The sequence below is a fragment of the Gavia stellata genome, chromosome 4 (assembly GCF_030936135.1).
Source record: "Gavia stellata isolate bGavSte3 chromosome 4, bGavSte3.hap2, whole genome shotgun sequence".
Taxonomy (NCBI): domain Eukaryota; kingdom Metazoa; phylum Chordata; class Aves; order Gaviiformes; family Gaviidae; genus Gavia; species Gavia stellata.
The window spans coordinates 67,989,153-68,016,500 of record NC_082597.1 but is presented as its reverse complement, the minus strand read 5'-3'; the positions used below and the strand labels follow the sequence as shown (position 1 = coordinate 68,016,500).

The following is a 27,348-nucleotide window of genomic DNA, read 5'->3' as shown; positions in this document are numbered from 1 at the left end:
ATGGGGTGTCACTTGTAGTAAGCAGGAGCCGATACTGCCATTGAGCCTGGGCTTGGGAGACCATCTCTGTTCAGGACGCCTTAGAAACACTAGTTAATGAGTCCCCCAAGCATCCCATGGGGCAAATGGGTACTGTTTGCTTAGGACACAAGACTGCCAAGAGTAAGCAGCTCAAGCAAGGCCAGCTTTAACTGCTAAAGCATGCCACCTCTTCATAGTATTGCTTTGTTTCCTGACATACCCATTCAGGTTCTGGGTTTGGTTTTTTTTTTATGCGTGCATCTGGGAATGTTTTTGTCAACAGATTTCTCTGGGCGATTGCAGCCCTGGTCACCCTTATGGCCCCTGGTGAAGGCTTAAATTCAGCTCTGTGTAAAATGGGCTGAGAACTGGGTGAGAGCCAAGGCCATGCCAGTCCCAGACCCTGTCTTCTGCACTGGCCAAGGGCAGATGCTGAGGAGAGAGGATAAAACCAGGAAAAGTAGGTAGTGATACATCCTTGGAAGAGTCCCTCAACCTCCAACAACTTGCAGCTCAGGGATTTCCCGAACTGCAGTGTTAGCTCCTGGTGGATATTCCTTCCATTATTTTTCCTCTTAATTTCCATTATGAAGTCATGTAAACTCTTAGCATCCAGCATGTTTTGGGGTGGGGAGTCTCGCTTCATAGCTGTGCATTTTGTGGAGTATCACCTTTTGCTCTTTTTGAACCCACCACCTGCTGTCTTGATTTAATCCCCCGTAGTTCTTGTGTCAGAAATGGTGAATACTCATATTCTATGACACTGATAACATTTATAGGCCCCTGTCAGTCACCTCTTCCACAGGACAATGGATCCTAGTTCATTTAGCCTTTCCCCACATGGAAGATGTTCCACACTTTTGAGCATACTTTTGCCTCTCCTCCATGCCTTTTTCTGACTTTGCAAGAGCTTCTGTAAGGGGAAGGGAGAACTGCACATAGTTTTTAAGACATGAGTGCAATACTGTTTTAAACACAGGTGTAATAACGTAGCCTGTTCTCGCTTTCTTTCTGAATTATTTTGGTGTGCTGGTTGTATACTTCTTAGGGCCTAAAATCAATGGAAAAATTAATTAAATTTTTAGTCAGACTCGTCCAATTAATCTTCAGAAATTTGGAGGCCTGACTTAGTGGGATTTCAGTGGTTCACAGCCTGGCTATATAGTCACTAGCGAGCATCATCTGAATACACCTGGCGATTACAATATCACATGCGACGTGGTGTACAAGGAAGTACTGAGCAGATCAGCTATTTCCTTGCCAGGCATTGCAGGTGCACAGCTGCGATCACAGCCGTGCCGCTGCCATGCCAGAGGATTAGGACACAGGATTGCAATGTGGGGCATGTCCATAGCCGAGGTGCCATTGCAAAGCTACGCTGTCACAGCCGTGCACATCTGGCTGGGCCACATGATCTCTCAGATGGCTCTGTGGCTGGTGCACTCAGTTTTGGGTCTCAGACCTGGGGGATGTGGCATCTCCATCATGCCCTTCTCCACCATCGCTCAGACATGCTAGATATATTTCTTTGCCTGGACTGCTCTGTGGTGGGTCACCCACAGACTCCGACTTCCCTGCATGCATACTGGCCCTGGAGCTTCTCTTGCAGAGCAGGTGTTGGGATGAAGAGGAGATAAGATGAGAGTTGAGGGGTTTGCTATGTGCTGGTAACAACCAGGTCTGAGGCTGTTGTTAGCAGTCTGCATGACCATGGCTCCTCAGAAGGGCAGCTGTGGAGCAAGGCAATATTATCCTCTTTTTTTCTCTCTGGGGAAAGCAGGGGGGCGTGGATAGGCTGCCCTGATGTGCACCAGTCTATCCAGTGAGTCCACTTCAGACCCAGCAAGGCCCTTCCCTAAGCCTGCTACACTAACACAGGATACCTTCTTTCTCTACTTTCTCATCAGGAGCTTTGCCCAGTGCTTCCCATTTCATCCGTGCTCAGCCAGTGTGGAGGCTGCCCTTCCTGCTCCTCCAGCCCCTGAGCAAGAGCAGCCGTACTTTTGAGTCACGATGGGCAAGATGGACAACACCTCCGTGGAGCTGAGCTCTCCCTCTGAGGTGAAGCAGGCAGCCCTGGAGGAGTCAGAGCCCATCGCCCCCGAGGCTGTGAGCACCAAGAAGAAGAAGGAGATCCCAGATAGAGGCTCCTGGAAGGGGAGGTTTGACTTCCTGCTGTCCTGCGTGGGCTATGCTATCGGGCTGGGCAACGTCTGGCGCTTCCCATATCTCTGCGGCAAGAACGGAGGAGGTGAGAGAAATGCTCAGCACCTGCGCTCATCCCTGAGCAGCCTTGTCCCCTGAATGGGCTTCGGTTTGGTGTGGGTCTGGGCTGGTCCCCTGGCTGAGAGTTGTCCCTCATGATGTGAGTCATTAAGCTGTCAGGAGACTAGTTCCCATGGTCTGTGGGCTTTACTAGCAAGTGCAGGTTGGGAAGAAGCAGCCCAAAGAAATATAATAAGAAGATTGAGTTTTGTCAAGCTTCTGCAGTCCAAATTTGCAGGGGTAGAGCAAAAAGTGTCTGGGACCTCATTTATTTACAAGGAGGGCTATGCACATAGGCACCCAGCTGGAAAGCCCAGGGAAATCAGTTTATATCTGCTAATGGTGGGTTTCTCCTCAGTTTAGTGTATTCTCAAGGGGTAACAGTTTTGCATCTGAGTTTGGGTTACGTGTCTGAGGAGTTTTGATTAGAAGCTCTGCATGGACCATAGCAGGGCCATGTAGACATATATACAAGCATGCATACTTATGTACATGTACACAGGCATGCATGAGTGTCATCATCCACGAAAGGAAATGAGCTTTGACTTACTACAGTGCTGTGAGAAGGCTCACAGTTATCATCTCCATCCTAATGTTTTGAAAACAGAAGCCACGAGAGAGGAAGGCAACTGACGAAGGACTTGCAGTAACAGTGATGCAGCTGGTAGGAGTGCCCTCCTCTGTGGATGGCTAACACCAGCTATTTTGATTCCTTTTATTATTGCCCCACTAAATCCTTTCCTTACCAGTCCTCAGCTGAGACTTTGCCAAACCATTGCAAGGCTAGAGAAAGGCAGGCAGATGGGGAAACAGTGCTGGGCTAGAACTCAAGAGATCTGGGACATCAGCTCCCAGCCCAGCTACAGACTTTCTGCATGTCTTGGATCAAGTCAGAAAATACATTCTTGTGCCTCAGCTCCCCTCTAAAATGGTGCTATTTCTTCAGCCTTGGCAGGGAGATGCTTTTGTGGAAGGGAGTAAGGGCTGCTTTGGTGTCAGTAAAGCAGAGGCTCTTTCTTCTCCCCGCCAATGCCCAGCTCTCCCACTGTTTGTGCCTGTTACTAAAATAACCTTCCCACCCCTTGAAGTGCTGCTCACCTCCTCAGACTTCCCACACAAGTCCAAACCCCTTCGCCTCACCTTTAAGCCTGTATATATAATTTTAGTATCAGCTGCTAGTCTTCCCATGTTGCTCTTCGCTTCCCTCTTAGCTCTTCAATGCCCAGAGTCCCTGTCCCCAGTGCCGTGTTCATGCATGCTGCTCCGAGAGTCTCTTCTCACGCTTCTTCTCCCCATCTTCTTTCTTTTCCTTTTGCCTTGAATTCCCTTTCCAAAACCTGCTATGTCTTTGGCTCTCATGACTTCTCCTCATATCGCCAGTCCACTCCTGCTGTCCATGCCGTAGGTGGTGTAGGATGCTCTCTCCTCCCACCCTGGGAAAGAGGAGAGGATCCTAACTCCCTACAGCGGTCTGTCCATGTAGCTCCATGGCATTTAGGGAGATCTTGGCCCTTTCTTTGAAGCACGTGGGGCAAGTCCCAGTGGGAGACCAGACAGTTATCCATTTTGACCAGATGATTTCTAATTCAGTATGTCATTCTGTGCAGAGGTGCGAGTGTGTGAGCGGGGTGAGGTTTATGGGAACCAGCCAGGTCTGCCTAGGGGAGGCTGTGCCCCCATCGCCGGAGCCATGGTGCGGGTCTGCCATTTTTAGCTAGCCACACTCTGGCACCTGGCTGCGCTAGCCCTCCTAATGCAACATTAACCTGGTGGCTAAGTCCCAGCACTGCTTTTTAGCCCAGTCTCTGCCCTGTGATTGCTGTGCCATCTCAAACTCATCGGATCCGCGCTGCCCATGGCTCTGTCTCCTCACACATAAAGGTGCGGATGACAATATCTATAATTAGATGAGGGGTGTTTTGAAGCTAAAATCAATCCTATTTATAAAGTCAGCTGAGATCCGAGGACGGAAGGTGTTGTGGAGGTGAGGAGCGCTATTATTAGCATTAGCAATGGCACACAGGGTGATCCCTGCCTTGGCAGCTGCAGGCAGAGGGATCAGCCGGCTGCAAGCAAAAACGCCAGACAGATGAAATGCGTGAATTGGTGCCTGCCTCCTCTCAAATGCCCTGCCTCGCCTGCCGGTTCGTGCCATTCGTGGCAGCCTGTATCACTCGTTCCCCTCACCCCTACCCGGTCTGGCTATTCACAGGCACGACTGTTCCTGCAGCCGGCAATAATGAGCAGCAAGTGGAGGCTGCTGATGCCAGAGACAGGCAGGAGAGATGACGCACGAAAGCGTCACTGGGAGCTGATGTGGAGCAGCGAGGAAGGGTCGCACGGCATCTGATTCGCAATCGGGTGGGCACTGTCTTGGCTCTGCCCCGATGGCGACGCCTCCGGAGCAGAGCAGACTGTGGGTGGGACTCTAATTTTAGTGTCCTGCATGTGTGCTGCTCAGAGCACAGTTGTGTGGGCTGCTTCCATTACGCACAGGCAAATTGAACTGAATGGAAATATTGTCATCTCACTTACCGTTGTCACATTGTATCAGCTCACGGCTGATTTGCTCAGCATTGTAATCGGGCACATAATTAGGGGATATTCACCCAGGGTATGGCAGCCCGGCACAAGGCCCATCCACTGTCAGGAGCAGGCTTTGCCCGAAGTGATGCCTGGGCTCCCTGCTGGCTCTGCACGCAGCTGAATGTGCCCAGCTATGACTAACGCTCCAGCCTCTACACTGATTTCTAACCTCATGCAGTCCTTCTGATGTCAACAGGATTTTACCGGACTCTAAATTGACTCTAAATGGGACTCAGTAGGTGCTAAAAATTGTCTGTGAGATTCTGAGCTTGAATAACTTGAGAGAAGAACATTTCTTTAAATAAGCATCATGCATTTCTCATTTACACTTTGAGACTCCAAGCAACGGCATGTAACAGCTTGTAATGCTCAACTTTTGATTTGTGAGCAGTGTTCACTGTTTTAATTATTATTCCTTGCTGTACAGCATTAGGAGCTGGAGACTGCAGGCAGATTTGGGGCTGCACGGTGAGTGCCAGGCACTGTGTGATCCTTCCCTGCCTCCAAGGGCTGGTGCCCTGAGCAGGCAGGGCAGGACCAGCGCCATCACCCCTTTGACCCATGGACTTTGGAGACAGGTTTGGACTCTCCCAAAGTCATACACAATCTTTTGTAGCAGGCCCAGAAACTGAACTTGACCTTTCAGCAGCCCATCCAGGGACAGAGATTAAAGACTACCCCTTTCTCTCTGTGCCAGAGATTTAGGCACAGGCACTCAAATTTTAGGTACAAATTTCCCAACTGATTTCACCTCTGGCTGTACAGCACCTGGGGATGTTATCCATGCGTGCTTGGGGACCTGACCCTCCAGAGTGGCAGTGTCATTGCCAATAGCCCTCACTTCAAGGCTGCGGTCTGGTTTGTAGCTTCTCCCCTATTCTAGAGGATTTTTCTCAAGCCAGGATAAATGTCCTGCGTCCAAATGTTTGTCTGGTTTTTTTCTCAATAGTCTAAGAAAATCTTTCACCTACAAGCCTTCCTGGCCTGCTGTAGATGGAAAATGCAGGATTGTCAGGGCTGTGGCCAAATTTCATTAGCTGCTTGCACAGAAGCAAGCCAGACACTGTGACTGCTGATAAGCTCAGTCTCCAAACTCTACAATGAGGCACAATGGTAGCGAGGCAGCATCCATGCCCTGGGAGTGGTCCCTGGCTTCCCGCAGGGCTCCTGGGGGGCTGGACTGTTCCCAGCCTTGCAGGCTATGGTGGCTAGCAAGAGTGCAGGGGAGGATGCAGAGTGGGCAGCGCTCCTCCCACAGCGACTCTCAAAGCTGTTCGCTCCTCCACGCCAGGCTGCTGGTGAAGCTGAGAGCCTGCGCTTCCATGCCAGCTTGCGATTCAGGCTTACGGTCATTGAGCTGCTGGCCTGGAGCGTGTTTTCTCCCCGCCACCCGCTGCCAGCTCCTCTTGCACGCTGCCTCCCGCGGACTCCCATGCCGGGTGCTGGCGCCTGCCTCTCCCAGCTGGGCTCAGCTTCCCGCTTGGCAGGCAGGCGTCCCCAGCTGGGTGCCCCCTGAGCCAGCATCCCTGGCTGTGCCTTGCTGCTTCCCTGCCCTTGGAGAGCAGCTGCTGGAGCCTGGCTCTGCCAGGTGCAAGCTGGGCTGCAGCTCTCCAGAGTGGCTTTGCTTGCCGGCTCTGTGTTTGCTTTCCCACTGATATCTGGAGAAGATGACTCAGACTGACAGCTCAGCCCTCCGGCTAGTGCGGAAACCAGTGCCATCCCGGACACGGCCAGCTGCTTCTGAGCAAACTGAGTGTCCCCTCTCTCTCCCCAGCCATCACCTTCTGCAGGAGTTTGTTCTCCTCAGGGACAATGGCATGCCCCAGCGCTTACATGAGGAAGCTGGAAAATGAGCTTTGTCCCAAGTCCTAGAAGTCAGGATGACCTGAGCATGTACAGCCTCCAAATCACACGGCAAGGCTCTCCTATTGTATTTGGTCTTCTAATAACGGGGTGCAATTTATATCTCTACTGAATGGCTGCACTACCTCATTTCTAGTGATGAGATTATTTCCACAGGGTCCATAGAGAGGAGTTTAAGGGTAAAACCTAGAGCAAGGGTGGGGAGACGTATAGGGCTGTTACAAGAGCAAATACAGTCTTAGCCACAGTTTCCTTAAAAAACTGAAATAGCTATAAACAAAGAAGTGGTGGCCAATGCCAGAAATTCCTGTGCCCTTTTCCCTCAAGGTGAAGAATTGCTGCAGGTAAGACAGGAAATATCAACAAGAACAAGGTACTAGTGTCAGTGCCCAGGCTTTTGAGTTCATCATCAGCTTGGGCTTAGCAGTGCCTAAATAGCTAACAACTAAGTGAGACTGGCTAGTGATGCCAGTATGTACGTATATATGATACTTACATATCCATAGTGATAGGAACAGATAAGGGGAAGGCAGTGATGATCGCAGTGGGAGACCTACTAAATACACCAACTCCAGTTGCAAACTGTTGCCTCTGAGCAAGTCTGCTCCTCATCACATGGGTGCTGCAGAGCAAGAAACCACAGCTGTAGGCATTTACTTCTTGGAAAAAGAGGGAGTCATCTGATAACATTGCTCCTTCTTTCAGGGGCCTTCCTCATCCCCTATTTCCTGACGCTGGTGTTTGCTGGAATTCCTCTCTTCCTGCTGGAAACTGCTCTGGGCCAGTATACCTCAGTCGGTGGACTGGGAGTATGGAAATTAGCACCCATGTTTAAAGGTACTGTACTGTGAATTTGTGAAGGTGATGACACATAACTACAGACAAAAACCCTTTGATGGTTTGGGAAGCAAATCAGGAAATCCCTGGGCACTGGGATGGGGATGGCAGGTGAGGGGAGTTTTTTCCCTCTATCTTGATCAAGCTGTCCTTGACCCTGTTGTCTGCAGTCACTAACATCACTATGCTTTGTTCAAGCAGTCTTGTGTGGTGATAAGGCACATTATGAGCAGCAGGGACTGTGATGGAGAGGGGCTCTGGTTGCAGAAGACCTGCCCCAAGCCTCCCCACGTGGGCTCGCTTTAACTGTTTGGGAAAGCTGTAGGCAGGGGTTGTGAACCTGTCACCGCGTCTGGAGTAGCAGCATTCTGGAAATCAGTGGTGATTCAGAAATGCCTTAGATGTGGGAAAGAGCGATTCTGCCGGGGAAGTGACCAGATCCTATTTTGATGGAGCTCTGTCCCTAAAGTACCTGTAGCATACTAAAAGGTAGCACTGCTCACCCAGTGGAAATGGGTGGGTGAAAGATGTGAGGGAATAAGCCTTCGTTGCTGACCAGTTCAGTGTAGCTGTATCAGGTGCTGCGCAGATGAGCTGATTCGCTTTTTCTGGCTCTGCCACAAAACTTGTGATGTCCATGAGCACAGCTGGGCACCAGACATCTGGACTGATGCTGCTCTCTGCCTTCGTTCACAGGAGTGGGGCTGGCAGCTGTGGTTCTCTCCTTCTGGCTGAACATCTACTACATTGTCATCATCGCCTGGGCTCTCTACTATCTCTTCAACTCTTTCACCGCGGTGAGTCACAGACATGTCTACAGCAAGGCATTGGCTGTGTTCTGGGTCCTCACTCCCTGCTTTATTGGGAGGAGTTGTTTATGCCACGGAACATGCACTAACTGCTTGCAGTTTGTGCAAAGAGCCTTTGTCAGCACCCTGCTGGACCCTTCCCAAAGAGGTTCATCAGCCCTGAAGACAGCTGTGTAGTGGTGATGGGTATTGATGCTTGTCCTCTGGAGGGGCTGGTCCCATCCCCTCTCTGGGAACTGTTCACATCAGTCTTTAAAACCCACCCTGTGTCTCTGTCATATTTCTAGAACTGTGTGGATCTAAGAGCTGCACATTTCCATAACAGGTTTTGTCACAATATGTTCTTATTACCCAGGACTTAGTCTTGACCTTAATTAGTCCTCATTTACGCTTCTCTTGATAAATGAAATCCCAGGGAATTTTTCTGCTGGGAAGATGATTCAGAAAGCATTTAGACATCTGTTTGTGACTTTCCCTTAGCATGTACTTTGGCATTGTGGTTTATAGTGGGTTCCTCCTGCATAGCAGGGTCTTCTACCGTACAAGGTTAGAGTCATGCCCCACATTAACTTCTTGTTGCTGAATGATTTATTTCAGCCCAGAAGCTGGGAAGAGCTCCCTTAACTTAACTCTCTGAGCAACGTGCAGCCTTAAAGACATCAACTCGATGGTTCAGATGGGATCTTTTTTCATTTAGGTATAACCCTGAAATGCTGTTATGAACGTTGTACATTCGATTTCACTTTTTGTTTGATCAAGAATTTCAAGTATCTACCAAGACTTTTGCTAAAATATTCTGTTTGGCATTCCCAGCTGTTCTTCTACTGCCAATACCCACTGCAGACTCCTTGATCCAAAACAAAATTGTCAGTCATGAGTGATTAGTTGCACCCTCAGGGATTCCCAAATGAGCAAAAGTCTACCCCAAAGGAATCCATTCCAGTTACACCCTGAGTAGGATGCATCTTAGGATGAGGCTTTGGTATATTCAGGTATCACAGACCTGACTGGTGACAGTGCTCATATCTACACAGACAGCTCCAGGCGTTTGGCTCAGGGCCTTTTCTTTTACCAGAGATACTTCCAGATTCCCCAAAGGAGCCAAGGTGCAAATCAAAAAGCTAGGCTGATGCCTGTCCCCTCTTCCTCCTAAATTTGACAAGGAGTATTTTGAACCTGAAGAGGAACCCAGCTTGCCTTCTGCAGTTTCTGTCCTCTGAAATTCAGAGGAAATGGAGCAGCAACAAACTGTCCCCCTGCCTGCCCCTCCTTATAAGAGCTGCGCAGTGTCTCTGATGTGCAAACCGCTTGGTTGAACGGCTGCTGTGTGGTGCTGCGTGAGTCATTGCGTTTGCTTCAGTGCAATTAGCAAGTCCTCAATGAAATCACTGGGTGGGTGCAAACAGCTTGGGTGGCCACCGGGGTGTCCCCCCCCGCCCCTCCATAGCCCTTCTTCTGCCAAGCCAGCACGCACGTTAGGAGGTATCGTCTGCTGGAGTGAACTGATTTAGATGGGGGGTGAAGGCAGCACTTAAAGACACTGATGCCACAAAGCTCTTAAAACACAGGTAAAATTTCTAAACGGGTCTGTGTTCATGAATGAATAGGAATGGAAACAAACATCTTCTTAAATCTTTGTTGGGCTGGAGCCTGAGGTCTTATCTGCAGAGGGAAATCATCCAGAATAGCCATTCTGCATTTAGCTACGTGCACTGCACTTGGGAAATCAGATTGCTGCACATAGAGACATATCTGACCTGCTCTTTTTGGGCTGCCTCGGCTGTGGCACTACACGGCATGGGCGAGTTGCCCTGCATGCTCGCACAGCCCCTGACGCTGCAGTTTTATCGCTTGCGGCGCCAGAGCTGATTGTACTAAATCTGTAGCAGTGTGCTGCCGTCACACTGCTACCTATGGTGTAAACGTCTCCCAGGAATCCCTTTGTCCTGCTTATAATCAGAGCAGGGGACAGCATGAAATAGCTACTATGCTTTAAATTTACCCCTGGGCTTATGTTACAGTAGTTTATTTGTGTAGACAAACAGTTAGCCCTCATTCTCAATGCCACATTGCTTTTTAAACATTGAAGCTTGGTATAAATGAGAGATAAGAAACAAATCAGTGTTTATTCTTTGTGCGGTAAATTCTGACCACTTGTTGAGTGAAGCTAGCCAAAAGCTGTAATTATTATAAACACAATATCCCCCAGTAGCTATTTTAATTAGTAGCTATTAATTACCAACAGTTAATTGGAAATGGCTTTCTATCTGGGGAATTGCTTACATTTTATTAGAGCTACAGCATTGCCCTAATCATGTTGTGATATTGTTTCCTGGAAAATCCATGTCACAATTTATCATTATTTTGGAAAATTGTTTCGTGCTTTTGGCTGCCAAGGTTCCTGCCCATCCAGAGGAGCCGCCCATCTTCTTTGCAAAAAAAATATGGGGATTCAGTTTAAAAGAAGACAAATTTTGTTTCTTGCCACTGCCCTTCGGAGAGGGCACATTAATGATAACCCTGCTGTCCTTGTGCCGGTGCAGGATCTGCCATGGCAGAGCTGTGGGAATGCCTGGAACACCGACCGCTGCTTCTCCAACTACTCCCTGGGCGACACCACCAACCTCACCAGCGCTGTCACCGAGTTCTGGGAGTACGTCCACAGCCTGCCTACACCAGGTTTCTCCCCCTCGCTGCGGCTGTCGCGCCTGCTCGCTGGGGCTGCAGCCGTGCCTGCCAGCACCTTTCCTTGGACAGCCTTGGCAGGATGGGGGTCAGAGCTGGCCGTCAGCCGGGGTGGGCATGGGCATGGGGTGCACTGTGCAGCCGCAGGTCGGATGGACAGAGGGGATAAGAGCCTCTCCACCTCTCTTCTCCTTCCTTTATCCCATCATGATGAGCCTCAGGTCCCTTTAGGGTTTTGTGAGCTCTCATGCTTGTCTGGACCTGGCCCTTCATCCTCCAGCCACCTCTGGGATCTCCAGTCCCTCTGCCCCCAAGGGTCAGACTTCCCCTTAACACAACCTCTCCCACCCCTAGGAGGAACATGCACCAGATGTCTGGGGGCCTGGGGGAGCCTGGCACTGTCCGCTGGCCCCTGGCTGGCACGCTGGCCCTGGCCTGGCTGCTGGTCTACTTCTCCATCTGGAAGGGCGTGGAGTGGACGGGCAAGGTACGGCGTGAGAACCAGGTGTTTCGGTGCTACCTCTCATTGCCGCGCTTGGGTCTCGGCTGTCGACATGTCCTCTGGACTCAATTTTGTTTCAGTGCCTATAACTAAGGTTATGATGTTTTGAGGCAGAATCGTGGTAGATGCTATTAAATTTCTGACATTTACCTTTCATGGTTGTAAAAATTGCTGCTGTGTTTATGGTAATTTTCATTCTAAGCGTAGAGAATAACTCTTCTCTGTGAAGTCATGGGTCTGAGTGCTCAGTCTCTCTGAAGGATTTGGAAAGAGATTTGCAGAGATTAGTTATGTTTCCTGCCTTGGGACAGCCCTTTGAGAAAGCAAGGCCTCTTCTGGGCTCCCTCTTTTGAAGATCATGGTGTCTTAAAATGCTGCTAGTGGAAAAAAAACCTCACCACCTCCTTTGAAAATTTTCTTACTGCCCTTTAGGGTTTAGTGAGAGACCTTCAGATCAGAAGCACGTTGTTATTCACTGTGTAGCATTTCAGGCTAGCACAGCAGAAAGGTAATTGCTTAGTTTAGTGAAACAGCGATGCTGAGATACTGAGATGTGTTATTTAGAGCACAGCGTGGTGTAGCGAGACAATAATATGAAAGGAATAATCTAGAGGAGAGATCAGAAAGAAGCGCTTCAGGCGTATGTCACCTGAGCTGTTAACTTCCCTGGTGGCTCTCAAACAGGTTTTAGCTACGCAGCCACAGCAAAGCCCCGGTGATTGTCAGTATGGGCCCTGTGATGAGGGGTGGCATGTACCTGCCAGTCCCTGAAACACTGCTGAAAAGCAAGCACTGGAGTCAAGATGACTCACGTTGCTTGATGCATTGGACTAGAGAAACACCAGCTTTAGCTCTGCAAAATAAGGATGTGATGACTTAAAGGGATTACTTCTGTGGACTAAATTTATCCCTGTGCAATTCCTTTGTCTTTGGGCAATTCATCCAGATTTTAGCATGCTACTTTTGCGATTAGTGCGTCCTTGCATGTCATTGGCAGAGAGAAAACTCAAACAGCCAGAAACATTACTAGCACGGGAACAGGAGACAGAAAACGCAAAGAAATGCTGCTGTAAGCGGCAGTATGCGAGGAGCCCATTCCCCCCTCACAGGGACACACACTGAGCCAAACACCACCACAGGCAGGAAAGCTCCTGAGCACTGGTGGGCTGAGGGCTTCTTTCCCATGGTGTCTTTTGCAGGTGGTGTATTTCTCAGCCACCTACCCCTACTTCATGCTCTTCATCCTCTTCTTCCGGGGAGTCACGCTGCCGGGAGCCAAGGAGGGGATCCTCTTCTACCTCACACCCGACTTCAGAAAGCTCTCCGACTCTGAGGTTCGTAGCCTAGTGAGGAAAACTCTTACCTCCCGGTTGTCTCCTTATTAGTCTTCCTCAGGCACTTCCCTTCAATATTTTAAGTATTAAAAATAAAAAGGAATAGTTCCCCATTCAATCAGTCACAACCCTCACAGGCTGAGACAAAGCTGAAGGTCCTTTGTGGGTGGATATCCATGCAGCAGCTCTGCTGTACTCAAGCAGTGTTATCCATGGGGTGGAGGATTGAGAAATTACCCCAACAAAGGAACCTCCTTTGTGGGCTGGGAATGCCTCATTTCACTAACTATCCCAGGGCTGGCAATTTGGCCTAGACCTGGTGGTTCCAGAGAAAGGAGGATGTGGTGGCGCTGGCATGGGTGTCTCAGAAGTGCAGCAGGACACACAGCAGCAATTTTTGGAAGTGCTTAAATGACGTGGCCAGTAACGTTGCTTTGGTCAGGGCAAGCACAGGGGGGACCCAGGAGAAGCATGGAGGCTTACAAAGGTGAAGTTTTTCAGGCGAAACAGACTCTGCCTGTTGCAGCAGCAATGCTCCTATGGCTCCAGAGGGCACCAGTCATGTGTGAGTGGGGACAACTGGACACCCGTCATTTCCCAAGGGGTCCCAATGATCCCCCTCACAGGAAACTCACTGTAACTGTACTATACTGCCAGCTGCATTGGCTTTAATGCTGGAAACAGGGCTCTCAAGATCGGAAGAGTTGTTTAAATACTATGCAATTAAGAAACGAATAGTCTGCCCCCTTTTCATGTGCCTTCTCGGGTTTGAACTCTTAAGGCACCAGGACCAGCTTTGCAAGCTGTCCTCTGGAGTTGTTTGCACAAGAAACTCCATGCTGGAAAATCAAAGACACGCTAGTGGAAGAGGAACAGAGGGAGTGAGTGCAGGACATGGGTCTCTGAGGGGAGCAGCATCCCTTGGGGGTCAGCTGTGAGAAAGCGAGCGGACACACACACAAATGCAGATGATGCGCGAGTCCTTTCCAAGCTGCAGCAGGGCCTGAGGGACATGGTTCAGAAACCAGGATGCGTGACCCTTTCTCCATCCCTGGAAGCAGCCTTGAGCCATGGGTTTCGGAGGGCTGGGGATGTACGTCTAGTGCTGGGCCAGGCTGCACTTTCAATGCACTTACCATGCGAGGAGGAAGCAGACCTCCTGCTCCCCCTCCTCCTCCTCGGGGAGGCATTGCTCTCTGGCAGGCTTCCTCCTGACACTGCAAGCAGGAGAGGCAAATGCCACATCCCCAACTCAGTGCCCTGTGTTAAAGTCCCCTGGCAGCCCTGTTCCCGTGGGGCGAGGTGGAGGGGCCCTGCGGACCCTGCAGAGCTGTGAGACACAGGGTGACTCCGGGAGGCAACGTGCTCCGGCCATGTCTGTGCGACACAAATGCACAGCATAACCACCCTGCAGGCGAAATGGGGCTGCACTGGCTGTCTCCGTTACTCTCCTCTCTGCCTGCACTACCATCTCTGAGCCCTACCTCGCCCTGGAGATACGTGCTGAGAAAGGCACAGAAAAATCTGTCTTCAGATGTGTTCAGCCTGGTTGGCAGTAACAGGGTACAGGTTTCAAGGTGGCTCATGTGACATTTCCATCTGCTGGCCCAAACATTTCCTTGGAGCTTGGGTCAGCAGCCAGCATCGCAGGTGCCTGTGGCCCCAGCGACAGGGTGCCCACAGATCCTGACCACCCCAGTGGGCAGGGTGGCCAAGCCCACAGCCCCATGGTCTGCATCCAGCCCCCTCTCTAGACCTGCACTGAGCTGCTGCAGGAGATGCGCCTGCAGCATGGAGTCCCTCCTGCGGTGGACATGTCTCCTGCAGCAGCTCAGCAGCACGGAGTCCCTCCTGCTGCACTCCTCTCTCAGTGCAACCTGGCCAGCAGGTTTGCAAAAGCTGGAGAGAGAGATGGGCGGTGTTGTCCAGAGGTTGGTGTTTGTCTCCAGGGTGTGACAGCCTTACCTGGCAAAGCAAAGACACCAAGCTTTTGGCCCCAGCAGCTCCCACACCCTCTCTGATAGACAGGGTAAACACTGAAGTGTCCAGGGGTCTCATCCATCCCCTCCATGCCGAGCTATTGCCGAAAGGAGGGAGGGCGGCCATGCTCGGAGGGCTGGACCTGCCGAGCTGGCAGCACAGAGGAAGACAGGCTCAAAACCGGCTTCTTCTCGGCAGGTCTGGATGGACGCAGCCACGCAGATCTTCTTCTCTTACGGCCTGGGACTGGGGTCCCTGATCGCACTGGGGAGCTACAACACTTTCCACAACAATGTCTACAGGTCTGTTGGGTTTTTCCCAGCCTCCTGCATAGCAAGGAGTGCTCATGGGTGAGGGAGGGGGTCACGGTGAGTCTAGGGTGCCTGATCTCCGATGTTACCTCACTGGCAACATGCAGCCTAGGGAGCACGCTGCGATCACCGTAGCGGGGCTCCCCTGCCTGCAGCACACTTAACAAGTCACCCACGCTACCTCTCCAAGGCACAGGAACTGCTCTCGACGGGGCTTGGACTTTTGTTTATCCCACGCTTCTCTCCTGGCCTCTTGGTAGGGACCTGCAGGTGGTTTCTTTTCTTTCTTTCTCTCTTCCAGAGACTCCATTATTGTCTGCTGCATAAACTCCACCACAAGCATATTTGCCGGCTTTGTTATTTTCTCTATTGTTGGCTTCATGTCGCACATCACGAAGAAGTCGATCTCAGAGCTGGCCTCCTCAGGTAAGCAGAAACCCAGGTTCAAATGCAACAGCAGTCTTTGAGAGCAATTTGTCGGTGAGCATGGGATGTTCCCAGGCCTCTCCTGACCAGGACCCAAGTGTGCAACCCTTTTCGCACGCGTTCCCACCAAGATGGGGCTCAGGCACCCGTGGCTGATATTCATCACACTCTGGCTGCAAGGGGCATCTCTGCCTGCTTTTAATGTTCACCTTCTTTTAGTGCTGAAGTTTTATGTGCTTTTGCTGCAGTGAAATATTTAGGCCATTTGCTTTCTGAAACCTTCCTATGGAGAATAGGTACTGCCTGTGTTTTCAGTAGACGTGATCAAAATTTGGAGTCCCTTTTCCATGCAAAATTTTGAAATTGTATCTCAGAATAATTCTTTAACCAAGATGGGACTGTGTCTTTTTGCACAAAGACATATTTTGAAATTGCTGTCTTCCCAGAGAAAGCTTTTATCTCAAGAAACAGCATTTTGTGATGGAAAAAAAATACATCAGGAAAGTTATAACCAGCTCTGAATATCAGTTTATTTTTCCAGCTCCATTTGGTAGCAGTAATTTGATTACTTTCTTGCTTGCAGGAAGACATAAGGCAAAGCATTTGTACAGTCATTCCTTCCTCCCCATCCTAACCCTGTGCACCCCACCGGGTTGGTGTGTCATGGGCAAAGGCTCAGGTGTTTCTAGTTCCTATATTAAGTACCTGCAATTCTTGACTGTGATCGTCGTCTCTCTGTTCAACTGTGGCCTTTAGCTCAGACTTCCCATCACATGCTTTATAAACATGGGCTCATCCCTCTTTTCATCACCACAGGCCCAGGACTGGCTTTCCTCGCCTACCCACAGGTTGTCACACAGTTGCCTCTGTCCCCACTCTGGTCGATCCTCTTCTTCTCCATGCTGATGATGTTGGGTCTGGATAGTCAGGTGAGACGACGCAGGGACAAAGTGGGGTAAGATACAAAGATATCTTCAGATACGATGGTGGTGTCCCCTTCTGCACCTTGGGACAGTGCTGAGGAGGGTCTTGTCTTTTCTTCATGGTGAGATGCAGCTGCATGAAACAAAACCTCCCGTGTGGTCATCGCCTCTGTGCTCTTCCCTAACGTAGGCATATACTGCAAGTGTGGCAGTATCTGACCACTACTCAATGCACCAGTCCTTGTCCCGCTGCCAATTAAAAATAAGAGTAATGACCAGCTTCCAGCAGCCCAGCAGAACCAGTCAGCCTTGTAAGATAATCACCGCTTCCCTGTAGGAGGAGAGGATTTTGGAAAGCTTTTCTCCGTTCAGATCAATTTTTCTCCCTAGTGGAGTGCCGGTGTTGCTGCGTGGGCACAGCATGTCCCCATCTTGCCGGGTAACCCTGGCAGCTGAGCTCACAGGCTCTAAGTAGTGCTAGTGGGAAACTATCCCTGCCAAAATACTTTGGGGCAAGGGAAAAAGGAAAAAGATTTCTTTCAAGTAATAACTGTTTTGTTCTTGTAAGATGTGATTTCTTTCCCCAGGAAAGAGGTATGTGCAATAAGGGAAATCAGTATTAACTGTGTCTGCGTGATAATAGTTTGGGGTCATCACAGCTCTTGGTATTTTGTGAGAATCTCAGTTTGGATGCTTTGGATTTCCTTACTGTGTCGTGGAGCACCTTGACAAAACTGCATTTACTGTTAGGCACTGTTAAGAAAATGTCATTACTTTGGCTTACTTTCATATGTTAGGGTAGAAAGTCTCCATCTTCTCTACTCCCAGGAGCTGGGAGGAGCATCTCTGCACAAGGTACCAGTCTCCAGACAGACCACAGTGCTCTGACACAGTATCGGCAGGTTGCTTTGAGAAAAGTAGTGATGTGACATTTGAATTAGGGCTCTGCCGTGGTGTGGGAATGGTGGTTTGATGCAGTGTTTCAGCATTGCTGTTGATAACAAAAGTGGCCCTGAGCAGAGCAGAAGCACCTCGGTCTGGTTTGTAGGTGAGTGGGGATAGATCCTGGCAGAAGGAAGTAGCCATGCCTTGGGAAAGGCTGGTGCCTGGGTACCCTGACTGCTTTGCCATTAGGTAAGTCTTACAAGGTGTTTGAGGGGGAAGCAGCTGGATGTAGCAAAAGGTCTCTACCCTGCCCCTTTCAAAGCCCTCACAGAACAAAAAAAAAAAAAAGGTTTCTATATTTTTACAAACGGTGATACTTTTTTTCTGATAATTCAGCATAAAAGTAGCTACCCAGTGAAGCAGTCAATTGCAGCATGCCTCCTTTTTGTGTGCATCAAAATCAAAGGCTCCTTCAAAAGCCTGTGCTTGGTTTGTCACATCCTCCCCTGTGCCCGCGTGCTTTTTCCTTGCAGTGCAAACCAGCGGTACAAAATGGATGCTCTCTTGGATTACAGGTAGCATTCATAGACCCAACTCTAGTTCAAGATCAGACTCGGACCTATTCCTGAAACATCACACCTGGTTTCCAGGAAAATCTTATCAACTAAATCTGGTTTTCAAGTATGGCACAGTCCCATAAACACATCATAAAGCTCACATCTGCATTACCACAGACATTATTTGGCAAATAATTTCAAATAACAACTAAATGTTCCAAAAGAAGCTACATTTACAGGAAAAAAAATTACTCTCCATGGATTATTCACTCAGCACTGGTAAATAGTTCGAGACATGACAATAAGCCCTCTAAGCACTGTGTGGAATATATTTGCTGCATTTGCTTCTGAAATACCACTTGAAATTCTCCAAGTCCCTCCTGACAGCTAGTCTCGGAGGGCAGCAATTCGTGGGGGGCTATCATTGCCTGGAGGAGGAGGAAGAGGGGGGGAACGACGCATCAAAAGGAAAACAAGTTTTTAAAAAAGCACGGATAAATACATGTGAAGAAGCTTTCTGTCTGCATGTTGGAGCTCTGATTCAATCAAACACACCATTAACAGCATGGCAGCTTATGCGTATAAAATAAATAACACAGGCTGCAACAACGGCTGTGATTGCACATGCATTTTGAAGCGTTTAGTTAAAAAAGAAAAGAGATGGGTTTGCTATGTGCTGATTAAATATCGTTTGTGGTATTTGCAGACGGGGAGCAGCCACTTTTCATTTGGGTCAGCAGCCCAGTCCATGAGGCATGGCAGGGCTGTAGGGTATTTCTTGCACCCTGCACCCCTTGGGCTGCTGGGCTGGGGCTGCCCCTTGTCACGGGGTGGGCACAGTGCCATAGGCACAGCAGAGATGCTCGGGAGGCCGGCTAGCGAAGGAAGGTAGGGCTGAGATCTGCGTTTGAGATGCAGCAACAAGCCTCAGCCCCCTAATGATGGTGGGAGTGGGTCCACCTGTGTCCATTAGTTTTGATGGTGAGTCTTCTGCAGATGCAGCACAGCTACATCTGCCTCTTTCTGCCAGGGTGCTCATCTCGTCTGCAGTTACTTGAAGGGGATGAATGACCTATATTGATAGACACACACCTCCCTCCTGTGCCCCCACTTGCCGCTCGTGTGCCTTAATGTTCACTCTGCCTCTGATCCACTCAGGCTTTAGCTCTCTTGCGTCTAGACCCTCTTGCATAATATGCTAATGCTTTCTTTTAACCTACCAGTTTCCAGGTCAGGCGTTTTCTCCCTAGGGGACCTAGCAAGCCTTGTGACTGCAAGCCTATGTCTATCCCATGTGAGGCTGCCTCTCACAGGTTATTCATGAGGAATTTCAGCTGTGAGCAGCAAGACCCAGTCTTGTGGCTCTCTGCTTCACATCTGGCAGCTGTGGTCAAACCCCCTGTGGGCCTGTGGATCCCAGTCAGGGTGCTCTGCATGGCTGAGGAAGGGATAGCAAGCCCCTGCCACTGGGAGAGGGTAGGAGACAGACTTTCATTCAGACCGAGGTGCCACCTATATTGACTCCCAAGCCCGGACTGACAGACCCAGCAGCTTGTCTAATGGTTAAGCCCCTAAAGGGGAAAAAGAGCAAAAAAGAAAGGTGAATGGAAATAAAATCTTTAGGAGAGAAACCATATCATGGGGTGAGGCATGAGGAAGAACAGAATATGTGCTAAAAATTGTGGCTGGAGGCAGTTGGTGAGAAAAATGAAGCTTCTTGGAAAGCAGACTGAAGTGTGTGTGTGTGGTGGGTGGGTGGGTGTGGTGGGGGTGTGTGTGCGCACACGCATGTGTGTGTGTCCACCTGCATGCACAAGTGCGCACACAGGGCAAGGGTGAGACTGGGATACATGACAATGACCAGATCCTCATCACTCCTGAAAGCAGTATGCTTTCACTCAGGTGCCTACTTATCTCATGCAAGCACCTAAGGTTGGGTATGCAGGCTGGCAAAGGTGGACCCCAGGCCAGCCAGGGAGCCACAGTCCCCAGGGGTGGAAAGGTGAGCCTCCTCCAGGCTGCGTCACCTCTGAAGGGTGAGGCTGGCATGAGGCAATCTTCAGTAAATGGTATGAAGGCCATTGCCTGTTTTATGGCTAGAAAAAGCAACATACCCCCATTTGGTTCCCCACCTCATCCATTACACACCAGCTTAATTTTGATAGGAGGCAGAGATTTCAACTTACTTTGTAGTCCTCCTCCCCATCACCCATCTCCCTGTCTTTCCCTCTATGCTTTCTCTGACTTTGATCCCTCTTCCTGCACCAAAGGGCTGTCGGTTTTACTCTCTCCCATTATCTGAGTCATCTTTTTCTTCACTGCTTCTCTGCTGGACACCCCTCACATCCACCCTCTGCCCCCAACCACCCCTGACTCCCCTCCGAACCCTTTTCCCTCACTGCCTTGCCTAGTGCCAGACTGCCTGGCCGTGCCCATGGCTCCGGCAGTGCCTGGCCATGCATCCACATGGAAGGAATAGCTTTCGACAGTGTTTTTTTTCTGTCACACTGTGGTGCCAGCTCAGTCCTGACTCCTCCAGACAACAAGTCAGGTGGGATGGGGTGAAGAGCTCACTGTCAGTGAGTATAAAGGCAGCTTAACCCATGCTTGAATGGCAAAAGATGCTTTAGTAGCACTTGCGTCCAACACAAAAGGCTTAGCTCATTAAAAATTCGAGTTGAAGCAGTTGAGCTTTGACGTTCTGGGAATACCGGCTTTCTACACTGCACTGTGCCAATATAAAACCCCAGGCAGAAACATCACCCTTTGCCTCGCTCTGTCCCACTTGGAAGCCAGCCCCAGCAGCCAGCAGTGTGCAAGCTCTTCTGCCGTCCCTGCCCGGCTATAGGCACGGCTCAGACTCCCCGCTTTTCTTCCATACATCTTTCCAACCCTCTGCTGCGCTTTTTAGTCTGTGTACCTCTACCTCCACCTCCACTCCAGGTTTTTTTCTTCTTGTCTCCCTATTCAAAGCTGAATCTAAAAATGCCAGCACTTTCTAGAGCGCTCTCCCAGGCACAGGGAAGTCCCTGACATCCAAGAGCAAAGAAGCCTCTTTCATTTTCATTGCACTGGCTTGTACATTTACTGAGGGTGACGAGGGAAGCTAGGAGCTTGCTACCCTCATAAACTTCCCAGGATTTTTGCTAGAGGCATGATGTGCTCTCTGAGAGCTGTATGTTACCAGTGGTTTCTGGGAGTGAGATATAAAAGTGAATCTCACAATTTATCAAGAAATAGGAGGGAAGGATGCACTTCACTTACATACTTATATATGTATAAGTATATATACTTATATATGAGCACTTATATGTCCTCATGCCTTAGGGCAGAACTAGTAGGAAAACTGATTTGAAGGTAACACTCATGGGGACTTCTTTATTTGTTATTGTGCAGACAGCATTAATATACTGGGCCTGTTATAGCACTGCACAAGCCATGCAGGTGTTTTCAGCTCTAGAAAGACCATGTGCTGTGAGGATAGGCTTTTAATGCGCTACATGCACTTAATGCAGTGTGCTTGAAAAAGGAAATAAAGTCAAGGACTGGGTAGTCGGAGATGTTGTTGTTATGCATATGCATGTGAGACTGGGTAGTGGGTAATGCAGCTCCTTAATGAGTGTTTCAGGTCATTGAACAGCACAAGTGCTGTTGCAATAGGCTGAGAAGAGCACACATGGGAGAGGAAGAGCAAGCAAGGTCCTGCACGTGTCCCAGCAGCAGACAGACTCATTGCTGTGACAGAGACCCTGGCAGTGTAGGGGAGCAGGGCCACGGTGGGGAGGGCCTAGAAAGTTCGGGGGAAGAAAGAGGAGGCTTTCCATGGGAGGCAGAAAGTGGAGGTTTATCTCAGCTAATTTTAGGTATTTAACGCTGGTGCTTTTAGCTCCCTCTATATTCAATGGAAGGAGAAAGGTGTTTTCAGAAGATGGTTTGGACAAACTTTGTGCAGAGGTGCCTCCTTTTCTAGTGTCTGCAGAGAGCATTTAAAGCGATGAGGCTCTCAACATTGGAGTTAAATGTAGGAGGTGATGATGTCGGGCTAAGATACTTATATAAATGTCTTTGGTGTATACCTTTTCCTGTAGTTCTGCACTGTGGAAGGTTTCATTACAGCCCTGATGGATGAGTATCCTTATCTCCTGAGAGCCAGGAAGAAGGTCTTCATCGCAGTAGTCTGTTTCATCTCTTATCTCATCGGATTCTCCAACATCACCCAGGTACAGATAGCTGTGCTTGTACCTCCATTCATGGCACCTTTCTAGTCATTTTGGCATAGCACAGCAGCAGCGAAAGTTTTGGGAGAAGTGACAGTATCCCTAGGAGCCATACTAATGCTGGAATAATGGGCTTGCTCATCACTGCTACATCTCAAGTGACTTAGGATGCCTTCATCATTTTTAATACCATCCTGTTGCCAGTCTGGCTTGGTTTTTTGCTATTTGCAACAAGGGATCAAGCCAACAGAACCCAAGCTGAGGGAACGCTTGGTGCAAAGTTTTAAGATAACATAAAGAAGACTAGTCTGTTGGGGCCCTGAACCTCTGGGGCTGAAGCCAAGGTTCACACGTGTGGAGGTTAGGGCTGAGTGGTCTGGAGATGGTTTGTAGAGCACTGTAGGTTCATGAGGAAGCAAGGCAGCAAAACTCCTGGGAGGGGCAGAGCAGACTAAATTAAGTGACTCCATCTAAAACAGAGAAAATTAAGAAATCCTGCTTTTCTCCTCACCCTTGGCCATGCCTGAACAGTCTGGCTAATTTTCTGCAAAAGCACATCAGTTTTGCTGCTGGGAACCAGACTCCAGAGGAAATATCGCAACACTGGCTCTACTGTCCAAGAAAATTAACATTACAGCCAGCAGATGCAGATAATAGTAATCCAAGCAGCCGCCTGATATTGTCGACCATAATCTATAACTAAACTCCTTGATCCTGGTTTTGTCTCCTCAGGGTGGCATTTATGTCTTCAAGCTGTTTGATTACTACTCAGCCAGTGGCATGTGTCTTCTCTTTCTTGTCTTCTTTGAGACCATCTCAATTTCTTGGTGTTATGGTAAGCACAAAAGACCTTGTTCCTTTGTTTTCTCCATGGGCAGAGTGAGTTATTTCAGAAGCCTCCCACAGTGAAGCCAATGAAAACTTTGTAGCTGAAAATAACTGAGGCTGATAACTCCAGAAAATCACAAGCAGGAGGCTGTCATGTCACTTCTCCAGGCCACCACAAAGACCTCTGCACAAACTGGCAGATGCTTAGGGTCCTGCCCTCTGGTCCTTCAAGAGGACACCAGGAACATGGAAGCCGCTAGCACAAATCTGCTTTTGTGTTCCTGTACCCCATCTCCTCCAGATAATGATTCGCATGCCACAGCATCATCACCCTCTTGCTGTGGCTGGTCTGTGCTCTGTAATGAGAAGAGGTGATGACCATGGTGCTGAGATGTGATGTTTTTTACAATGCTCATTTCTTCTTGTAGGTGTGAACAGATTTTACAGGAACATTGAAGAAATGATTGGCTACAAACCTTGCATGTGGTGGAAGATCTGCTGGGCCTTCTTCACTCCTCTTGTCTGCCTGGTAAGAACAGAGGCATCTTACCTAGAGGAGTGGATCCAGAAGGACCTCTCAGTTTGGATGGGCTGTAGGGGAAACATTACGTTCTCAACCCAGTATAGGTCTGGTACAAGGTGGTTCGAGGCAGACCTGAGATTCGTAAAGTAATACAGTAGCCTCTTTCACTCTGCCTGCTGGAAATTACTCGTAAGAAAAGCTCTCAATGATTGTTTTAATCTAAATGATGCCATCAGTTCTTCATTCTTCTTTCTGAGATACCAAAAGATAAACAAATAATTTATTGTTTTAAAAAGCCATTATTGGTTCTGCTGAAGACTCTCAGCTACTCCAGCTCCAGCCTCAGCCCCTGACAGGCTTGTCAGAGCAAAAGACATCAGCAAATGTAGCCAGCCCTCTGCTGACTGCAGAGCAAGTTAGGCTTTGCTGGTACCTACACTTCCAGCAGACGTACAGGGAATGGTGTGAGAAGGCCAGTGATAGGAAGAGGAAGACTCCTAAGACCAGCTGTGAGGATGCTGTTAACTTGCTTAGGAGCTGGTGTTGGGGCACTGCTTGTCAGAGTAGTCTGGTGAAGAAGGAAATTGGGGGTATTCCAGTTCCAGCTTCTTACATCGGGTAATCAGGGGAGAGATGATTTAAAATTACCAGTTGGTGGGCTGAGAGCATCCAGACTAGTTTAAGGCACTGTTAGGTTGCTGTAAGACTCTTGGGAGCTAAGAGGATAGTGAAGAAAAGAATGGATGGATGGACCCTGATTTTGCATACCTTCACCTGCTATGGCTGGTAATCTTTTCCCAGGGCGTGTTCTTCTTCAGCGTGGTGGAAATGACTCCTCTGACACTGGGAAAATACGTCTATCCTGCATGGGGACAAGGCATTGGGTGGCTTATGGCTTTGTCCTCCATGGTACTGATTCCAGGATACATGCTATACTGTTTCTTCACCTCAACAGGGACTCTCCGGCAGGTATGAATGTCATCACCACTCCTCTTCTGCTCCCTGCTTAGAGTAAACCCCCTCACTGAACTAAACCTAAGGAGAACCAAGCAGACTCTGCTCTGACAAAGTTGTCAGAGTACTTCAGGTCAGTGCTGCAGGAGCTCTGCGCACCCTCTCCTCCAGGAGGGCACAAGTCAGCCCCAGAGTACAGAACGGCCTCCGGTGACACGGGCTCGCTGGAGAGGAGTTACTAGCACAACTAAGCACTAACATGTCTAAATGTCTGGGACCACTGTTGGGCAGCATGTGGCTGGCTATGTCTGGCCAAGTGGGTAGACCTTCAGGTAGTCTCTCCTTAGGACAGTCTATTGTCCCCCACTGAGCTTTGTGTTGTCACCATCACAAAAAGGGAGCCCTCTTCCCCTGGATATTTCTTTGGTGCAGGGGACTGGAGCCATGGAAGAGATTGGGAAGAAACCTTTGAGGTTTCTTAACCCAGAGAAATCCTGGTTCCTGGCAGTCCCTCGCTATAAGCATGGTTACCTGGCACTTCTCAGCAGAGAGATCGGCTTCCTCTGAGCATGAAGCTTGAAATATCTCAGGGCTAGGACCTGCTAGTGACAGAGACATGCTCAGTGGTATTTTGTCATGTGCTTTGCAAAGGGCACTCAGTAAACGAGGGGTTAAGAAGCAAGGCAGACTTTTATGCAGGACCAACAATACCCACAACTCTGATCTTATTTAAAACTTTTTTTTTTAGTTTGAGCAGGGTTTTATGTAGCAGTGAATCATGAGTGTCTGTATGTCATACCTAGTACTACCTGTTAAGATTTTATTTACAGTGTTGACATTCAGTCTTGAGAGCACTGTGCACAAAGTCCCTGGCTCGATGCTGTCTACTGCATGCTACAGGTGTAAGAAGTCAGCACAGGGGTGCTCGTTATGGCTTTCCCAGCCCAGCTGCAACAGCCACCAGATGCCACCTAAATCCCATGAGTTTACTTCACAGATGCTGTATTTTGAATAATGTTTAATTCAGAAATGTTTTGGCTGGAATTGCTGGGCTGAGGTCAGCTTCAGGCTCTCTACATCTGAGGTCAAGTTGCAGGTGAATTTGGCTTTCCTTCCTCCCAGCTCTCCATTTGGATGGGATCTGATGTGGGAACTGGGTGGGTTTGGTGTCTCAGATCTGCTTTCAGTTTCTGGTCTCTCATCTGAGGTCGAGTTTAGGTTCTTGCCATTGGTCTTGAGATTCGCATTGAGGTTCCTGCAGGACTCAAGCCAGGGTGTTATGTCAAGCCACTTTGGCGATTTTGGGTTGAAGGCCAGCAGCAATTCCAATAGTAGGTCCTTTCTCAGATGTTTTGAGGGCTTCTTATCCCCTCATAATATGAGCTGGAAAAGGGGGAAAAGGGAAGACTGTAAATACAGATAACGGACCCTCTGCTTAGTCTCAATCCTGTTTCCACTAAGGATGGTGAAAGCAAGTCCTGGCATCTGAGGACAGCTCATGAGCATGTTTCCACCCATGTCCTCAGCATCTCATGCAAACCAGCAGTGCTGGTCAGCGGCGTGAGTGGCTGGTGTGCACCTTCCTCCTCCTGCTCTCCCTCTAACAGCACCCACACACATCAGGGGACCCAGACCTCCTTCCCACTGTCCATAGACCCAGGAGTGAGCAGACGGCAGCAGGAAGAACATAGGCTTCTCTCTCTGTGTGTGTACTCGTATCAGAAAGACAGAGAGAATTTTTGGCCTCTTATATGCACAGATCCTGGATTAGTTTGTAATAGAGCTGGAGCTGGAGGGAAATTAGACGCCAATGGTGAATTAAGTGGCTTTGACAGACAGGAAAGATTACAAGTCATTTTGATCCTACTGAGCATGAATGTGAGGGGGAAAAAAAGACCATGAATGGCAGAAGCAGCTCAGTGAGCATTTCGGGGACTTCACCCAGCAACAGCCACTTCAGCAGTATTGGAGAGTAGGAGCTTGTTTCCCTTTGGTGGAAAGAGCTTCTTCCTGACTTAGTGATGTCTATTCAGGTCAGGCTTAATCCTCCTCTGCCTTCTCTTCTGCAACTTACAGCAACAGTCCCCCCCTGACAGGCAAAAGTGATTCATTCTTCTTCATCACTCCTAATGCTCAGTCCACACGCCTCCAGTAATGACTTGCCCCTCCTTATTTTCCTGGGTTCTTGCTTCACTTTACTTGGCTCTGCAGTTTTCATTTGATCAGGTCAGGGTGACAGGAGTCACTACTAGTGCAAAGGTTTATGCAGGTGGACCAGTCTGATCTGTATCAGCGGCACAGACCGTAACCTTGTCAGCATGCTGTAGTTAGTTAGTAATGCTTTATAATAAGTTCTAGTTGAAAAATTGCAGAAACTGGGAAAATGGGTCTGCTCTGAAGCCTGTGACGTTGCAACTCTTGTTCCTACTTGCAGCTGGTATTGCTTGGTAACAGTTTGCCCATGTTATAAGGGTGACCCCTGTATTTCAGATAAAAGGAGGAACTGCTGTGCTGTGCGCAGTACCAAAGCAAAGATGACTTGCAGAGTCTTGCAGTGGATTGCTGAACTGTGCTGGAGGAGTAACTCCTGCCGCATGCACCATCCCCTCACCCTGTAACTGGGGCCACCTCTGAGGCTTGGGGTCCCAACCCTCAGCCGCTGCCATGACCCAGCTGCCCCACCTCCGTTGCCCCCGGTCCCCCAGCTGACATGCTCTCTCCCTTCATTCCCGGGCAGCGCTTGCAGCAGATGACACAACCCAAGCCAGAGGTGCATGCTCAGAACAACGGCCTCCAGCCGAAGACGTCCTTGAACGGGAGGGTCTCTGATGCTGCCGTCTAG

At 49.3% G+C, this 27,348-nt stretch overlaps 1 protein-coding gene across 1 annotated transcript; it reads left to right on the top strand.

Moving 5' to 3' along the window:
• Window positions 1–2,034: 2,034 nt before the first annotated feature.
• On the top strand, window positions 2,035–27,348 carry LOC104263961 (sodium- and chloride-dependent GABA transporter 1). Its single transcript, XM_009820853.2, has 14 exons — window positions 2,035–2,272; window positions 7,441–7,572; window positions 8,269–8,369; window positions 10,925–11,034; window positions 11,421–11,553; window positions 12,768–12,902; window positions 15,081–15,184; window positions 15,495–15,619; window positions 16,436–16,548; window positions 22,073–22,204; window positions 22,934–23,036; window positions 23,458–23,558; window positions 24,354–24,521; window positions 27,244–27,348. Exons 1-14 carry the CDS (start codon window positions 2,035–2,037, stop codon window positions 27,346–27,348), a joined length of 1,800 nt encoding a protein of 599 aa, XP_009819155.1.